The sequence below is a fragment of the Pundamilia nyererei genome, unplaced genomic scaffold (assembly GCF_000239375.1).
Source record: "Pundamilia nyererei isolate P.nyererei 1_Seehausen unplaced genomic scaffold, PunNye1.0 scaffold00171, whole genome shotgun sequence".
NCBI classification, from domain to species: domain Eukaryota; kingdom Metazoa; phylum Chordata; class Actinopteri; order Cichliformes; family Cichlidae; genus Pundamilia; species Pundamilia nyererei.
In genome coordinates this window covers 1,334,811-1,341,113 of record NW_005187572.1, presented here as the reverse complement: position 1 = coordinate 1,341,113, position 6,303 = coordinate 1,334,811, and the positions used below count along the sequence as shown (strand labels likewise).

Below are 6,303 nucleotides of genomic sequence, written 5' to 3'. Positions count from 1 at the left end.
AGCAGAACGCTGATCATTTTATTAAAGATGAAACAAAGACTTTAGACAGTTTTTCAACTCTCAGTAATGCCATAGTGAACGTTTGATATATGGACCTGCAGCGGAGTTTAGGTTCAGACACGGCTAGTGACGTCAGACTGAACAACCGGATTGCCATGTGTTCTCTTGACAGTAGCAGTTTATAAAGAGATAAAAAATATTACTGAGCAGAAAGAAGGTAATTCAGCTTGTTGTTGGTGTGGCCTTCTGCGCTGGACCGAGTGATCATTTCACTGGATCAATAAAAATACCAACATTTACTTTGGACAGTGGTCCCAAAACAATATCGATAGGTTCAAGTAAATGTTAAGCTACACTTACTGACTGTAGCTGGCAGATGGGAGGGTGGTATCAATATTTTGATATTCATACATAAACTAAAATATACAAAAAATGTATGTATTTAAAATGACCATTCTCTCTCTACCAATTTACAGATAGATAACTTTGGTTTTAAGGATTTTCCTGTCAATGTTACCATGTTCTTCCCAACTGAACTGGAGCATAACTTTGAAATAAAAAGCTATGAAGTCTTTGTCAAGGAGGTAACTTTGTGTCTGCCAGAACATTTCTCAGTCATACTGGTGCTGGATATGAAAATATAGAGCCTTAAAGCTTACCATACTCTGTCTCTTTAAGAACAAAACGCAGTGCACAGCCACTACTAACCAGACGTCTGAGGTAAGTACAACGGATTTCACATAAAAAATATTGCTTGTATATTGACTGTATGCTTAAACTTTCACAACATTGTCAAATCATAAGCGTAACCTGTTGTGTTTGTTTCTGTGTTTTTATGCTTGTACTCTACTGGAATCACTCTGCATTATTCACAGTTCAGAATAATGACATCATTTTCTTACAGTGGACCTTGCTGTAGCCTTTCAATCGAGGCTCTCTCTTAAATAAGCCATTTTAGCTAATTTTCTTACTTAAGCTAACTTTTATCATAATCAGAAGGTTCCAGGAACATAATACAAAGCCAAAATTTGTCATAAACCATCGGTCTCCTCCTGTGCCCACCTCTTAATCTAGCTAGGTATCCGGTGACAGGTAGGATGGTTGGGATTGATGGCTTGCATCGTATTATACCTCTTATATTTTATTTAAAGTCACACAAATCACATAAATAATCCCAAATCTAATGCTTCGATTGAACGCAATCAGGTAATCTTGACAAAGTTTACATGTCTAAATGCAATGTATTGCGTGCCATTTGATTGGCTGATTAGATATATGTGTTAAAAAGTAGTTGAACAGATGTAACTAAAAATGTGGCCAGTGAGTGTATGACAGAAAGTCAGGAAAAGCCTAATAGGTCTCTCTTAAAAAACTAAACCTCTGGTTCCATTACAGGATTGCTTGCTAGAAAATAAGTGCATAACCATGGTCTGCAAAAGTTTCAATTTGGAGAAATATTCAGCCGCTGAGTTTACCCTGTTGGGAAAAGCTAATTTCCGAGACCTTGAACAGAAGCCAGCCGTATGTAATAACTAAATATGCAGACAAAATATACTCCACATATACATTTTTATATTAAATATAGAAAATCTTGTTAATCTGATTTTAACTTACAGAATCTTCCTTTTCTCAAAAAATACACTGGAGACAGTGGAAATGTAAAATTTGTAAGTTCTATACATGTTGGCTATAACAAGGATCGGTTTGTGTTGGAATCTCTTAAACAAAAGGTATGTCTAAGTTTGACCACAACATATTTCTGTCATTGGTTTTTCAGTAAACCTAATTTATTATATTTATGACCCACAGAAAAAAGACGATTTTACGCCGTTCCAGTTTCCAATGAGAAGGGTACCTGCAGTCTTCACTCATTCAAATAATACTACTAGATGGGTCAACATTAAAAAGAGTTGGGTAGCACTTAGATTTCTTTTCTGTTTTCTCTGGCAACAGATTGAAGTTCAGTTTGATTTCATTATCCCTCCAAATAAACTGCTGATTATTTCAACTGGAGTTAGTTTAGGACTCGTGCTCCTGATTATAATCACGGTCGTGCTGTTTAAGGTGAGACTTAAAGACTTTTATCTTTATGTTAATTTAAGTGTAACTTGATTAAGCATATTGAAATAATGGTTTTACTATCTGGTCTAATGATTCTTTTTTTCTTTCGTCTCTCTCAAGTTGGGCTGCTTCAAGAGGAGAAAACTCACATATCACATACAACGAGAACGCATCAAAGCAACTGAAAATGTGAAGGAAACATATAAAAGTACAAATATTTCTAATATACAACTACAGTGAAGGAGTAAATTTGAACATCTAGAAAATGCATTTAATTGGTTCCTTAAAATCTCAACAATTTCTAATCTACCTAGCAACAGCTCAATGAGAAACAGTCCCAAAACCATTGAAAGAACCACTGAACTTTGAAAATGAAAATTGTCCATTTCCAAAGTTGATAAAATTCCCCTTCAAGCTCCTACACTAAGCCATGTGATTATGCCATGCGGGGGGGTTTTGTCTTTAAAAAAAACAAAACAAGAGACCAAGCTTGGACCAGTGTACCAAAGTAGATCATCACTGATTATGATTGAAACCCTAGTCCCATTCCAAAAACCTTAAACTTTTGTTTTGGAGAATAGAAAATGATATTTCTTTCTAATAAAATGAAGTGTTTTTGATGAACAGAGAAAACCATGTAAGTGACTGCTTATCTTGTACTTAAAGTTCAGTTTAAAGGGCTATTTCATTATCATTTGAATGTATATTATTTGTGTCAGATCGTTGTATTGAGTTCCCTTAAAGACAATGGAAATGCCAAAACATTGGACACATTAGTGATGTCAGCTGCATTTATGATATCCTAATTATTAATTATATGATGTCTTTATTTCGATGTGTAGAACATATCGTTTTATGAGTTAAGAGTTGGATGTTTGAATAACAAGGAGAGTATTTCTGAGTAATATAAAATGTGATGGAGTGGCTGTTTGGTTTCTCCTATGTCGAGATCCAAACTTTAAATAACTGCACAGCTATTATTTTAAGGGTTCGGCAGATGCTTTCGATTATATGAGCTCTAAAATGATATTTTATGATTTTTTTAAATGATTTTTTTTCACATAATGCATATATAAGAATAATATGTCCTGTGCTTAGTAAATATGTATAGAATGAACCTAGAACTGAAACAAACTGAGTTCGTTTAGAAACGAATGAATTGCACTGATATTGTGAAGATTCACTGATGATTGTGAAATGCAAAGCTTGCATCTATGAACAACAGTCTGGGAAAATAAGTATATTTGTGGTAATGGAAAATTATAATTCCACCATATGTCCCTTAGTACTTTTAGATGCTTTAAAAAAGTAAAAGATTTAACACTGAGATATTTGTGGTTTACTCAGTGTATATCTAACTGACATATGCAGTATGACAAGCTGCCAGCAGATGATCCCTGTAAAGGACTAGTACAATAGTCTCATGATGTCAGTATGATAAGAAGGACACCTCAATTCCAATTACATTTTGCGTAATAAATTAGGATATTTATATTCCGTTGAATTCCGTTTTCCAAATTTTGCCAGACATAAATGGGACATAAACGTTGTTTTTACTGCCTTTTACTGTATATTTCATTTAACTCTTAGCTGTTATATGCCTGTTAAGGGGATGAAACTCTTTTGTTTTGCTCAGCTGTGGAAGAAGATGAACGTGTGGAGCGCTGACACCCTGTAGTCTCATACAAATTACACGGATGCTTGCAATAACTGCATATAGACCACTTTCACTTGAGGGGTGTGTTTGTAGTAAAATGCCAAACAAGGGACGTTAGGCTGCGTTGCATGCTGGGAAATAATTTTGTTGCTAGGAGACCGTAAACCTCATTCGGTGACGGTACAGCGCTTTGTAGCTAGTTTGACAAAGCTCTAAACACTAAGGCAGTTTAATTATTAATTTGAGAGAACAATAAGATATTCTGGTGCTGTATATTTGATTCGATAGCCTGCTTAAATACAAGGTGACTGCAATCACAACACTGTCATCAGGCATCAACGAAGTTGAAAACGTTTTCTAACTTAACGGTAGGTTCAGTACAGGCCAACTGTCAGTTCGCTTCGACGTTTGCCAGCGTTTTAAGTACGCGACTTTAGCTAGTTGCATCACATTGTACACTTGCTTTTTGCACTTCCTGTCCTATTGTCCTTTTACTCTCTCAGGGACGAGAATATGAACTCAACTGCGAGGGGCGCGCAGCCGAGCCTCCCTGCCCAAAGAAGTGCTAGTGGCTCCCCAGGTGGGTACATCCATTATTCAGTTCATTTGTGTTCATACAGCGCCAAATCACAACAACCGTAGCCTCAAGACGCTGTATATTGTACAGAGAAAACCCCAACAATCAGACGAATCCTTGAGCGCAAACACTTGGCGACAGTAGGAAGGTAAACTCCCCATTTAACAGGAAGAAACCTCCGGCATGACCAGGCTCAGGGAGGGGCAGCCATCACGAGAGTGTGAGAGTGTGGGGAGTGAGACAGGACAAAACACGGGCTGTGGAAGAGAGACAATAATAACCAATGAATAAATGCAGAGTGGTGTATTTAAATAAGGTGAATGAAGAAGAAACACTAAGTGCATTGTAGGAAGCCCCCAGCAGCCTTGGTCTATTGCAGTATAACTAAGCAGGCTTCAGGGTCACATGATCCAGCGCTAAACATATGCATTGCAAAAATAAATTACAGTTTTTAAGTCTAATCTTAAGAGTAAAGAGGGTAGAATAAAAAAAAGGGTCTAAAAGCCTTAAAGGTCTAAAAGGCTAGTCTCCTGTTTTACTTTTAAATATCCTAGAAACCTACAAGTAAACAACCAGTCTGACAGCAAAGTCCTATGGTCCTATGATGTCTTTAAGATAAGATGGGGCGTGATTATTCAAGACCTTGTATGTGATCAGAAGGAGTTTAAATTAAATTCTCAATTTAACAGGGAGCCAATGAAGAGAAGCTAATGCAGGAGAAATATGCTTAATCTCTCTAGTGCCTGTCAGTACTCTCACTATAGCATTTTGGATCAACTGAAGGGGTTTCAAAGCTTTTAGTTAATGAATTACAATAGTAACAAATATTTCTGGCACAACTACACCTACTCCATGGAGAAGATCTAATAACGCAGAGACTGCAACACTTAAAAGTAATGAGAAACAACTTTATTAACTCATTCACTGCCATTGACGTCTATAGCCGTCAATTGCAGTGAATGAGTCAATGGGTTTAACTCATTCACTGCCAATGGCTGGCAGTGAATGAGTTAAGTGACCAACACATTTCGGCTTGTAGCCTTCATGAGGGTCATTGTAAAATGTAAAACAGTTTGTGTTTAAGTAAAAGCCAGGAAACAGAAAAAATTTCAAATGGATAATTAAACCTTCACAAATAAACCAGCTGACCAACTGACATTTAACGAGGTGGTATTGGTCATTTAGTTAAGTCACAGCCCAACTCACAGCTTTCGATTCTGGACTAAACCATTAAAGATTAAAAGGGGAGGGAAAAAATCCCCACATGTCTTAACGTAATACATACTCAAAATTACACAGAAAGATGCAAATAAGTTAATATAAAGAATAAAAAAAGATAAAAATTAAAAGTAAATATAAGTACAGGAACATTAAAAGAGGAAGACGATGGAAAAATGTAGTTAAAAAATATAAAAACACAAAGGTTCAATTCACACAAAACCATTATTAGAAAAATCCTCATTCATGCCTCTAGGATGTAAACTCTTTAAACGAAATATCCAGAATGCTTCTCTTTTTTTTTTCTGACAAATTAATATTACCATCTCTTTGACTGGGTTTAATGGCTTATCAGGATTTCTTTAATTTATTCAACATCTCTTCTTTGCTCTTATTCTATTGTTCCAGACTTTCCCAGGTGTGTTTATCAATTGGCTTACAGGTAAGCTTTTTTTGAGGTGGTTAGGATGGAAACTTCCAGCATGAAGTAATGTATTCCTATCAGTAGGTTTGGAGTACAGAGATGTGACAGAGATTTGGTTTTTTTTGTTACTTTTATGTCAAGGAAGTTGATTTCTTTAGTGCTGTAATTGAGGAGGATAGATTTTTAAACCTGAAAAATGTCCATTTACTTTATTTTAAGATAAGATAAGATAAGATAACCTTTATTAGTCCCACACGTGGGAAATTTGTTTTGTCACAGCAGGAAGTGGACAGTGCAAAAGTTATGACGCAAAAATTAGAATACAATAAGAATAAATACAGTACACAGCTGTACAGAATAGAATAA

General features: G+C 35.8%; 2 protein-coding genes across 4 annotated transcripts in view; both read left to right on the top strand.

The window, feature by feature from the left end:
- The window catches only part of LOC102215020 (integrin alpha-M-like), a 12,823-nt gene extending 9,229 nt beyond the window's left edge, over positions 1–3,594 (top strand). For 2 of the 3 annotated variants that reach the window (XM_005746047.1, XM_005746046.1), the window contains 7 exons: positions 477–584; positions 679–720; positions 1,396–1,521; positions 1,617–1,730; positions 1,810–1,851; positions 1,954–2,064; positions 2,182–3,594. In XM_005746047.1, the coding sequence (XP_005746104.1) occupies positions 477–584; positions 679–720; positions 1,396–1,521; positions 1,617–1,730; positions 1,810–1,851; positions 1,954–2,064; positions 2,182–2,301 (663 nt within the window). In that variant the 3' untranslated portion in view covers positions 2,302–3,594. The remainder of the gene's footprint in view (positions 1–476; positions 585–678; positions 721–1,395; positions 1,522–1,616; positions 1,731–1,809; positions 1,852–1,953; positions 2,065–2,181) is intronic. The other variant, XM_013914102.1, reaches the window with a different exon arrangement.
- A 274-nt stretch (positions 3,595–3,868) lies between these two features.
- dnah6 (dynein, axonemal, heavy chain 6) overlaps positions 3,869–6,303 on the top strand; it is a 57,642-nt gene continuing 55,207 nt past the window's right edge. The window contains exons 1-2 of the mRNA XM_013914100.1: positions 3,869–4,086; positions 4,222–4,298. Coding sequence (XP_013769554.1) covers positions 4,232–4,298 — 67 coding nt within the window. The 5' untranslated portion in view covers positions 3,869–4,086; positions 4,222–4,231. The remainder of the gene's footprint in view (positions 4,087–4,221; positions 4,299–6,303) is intronic.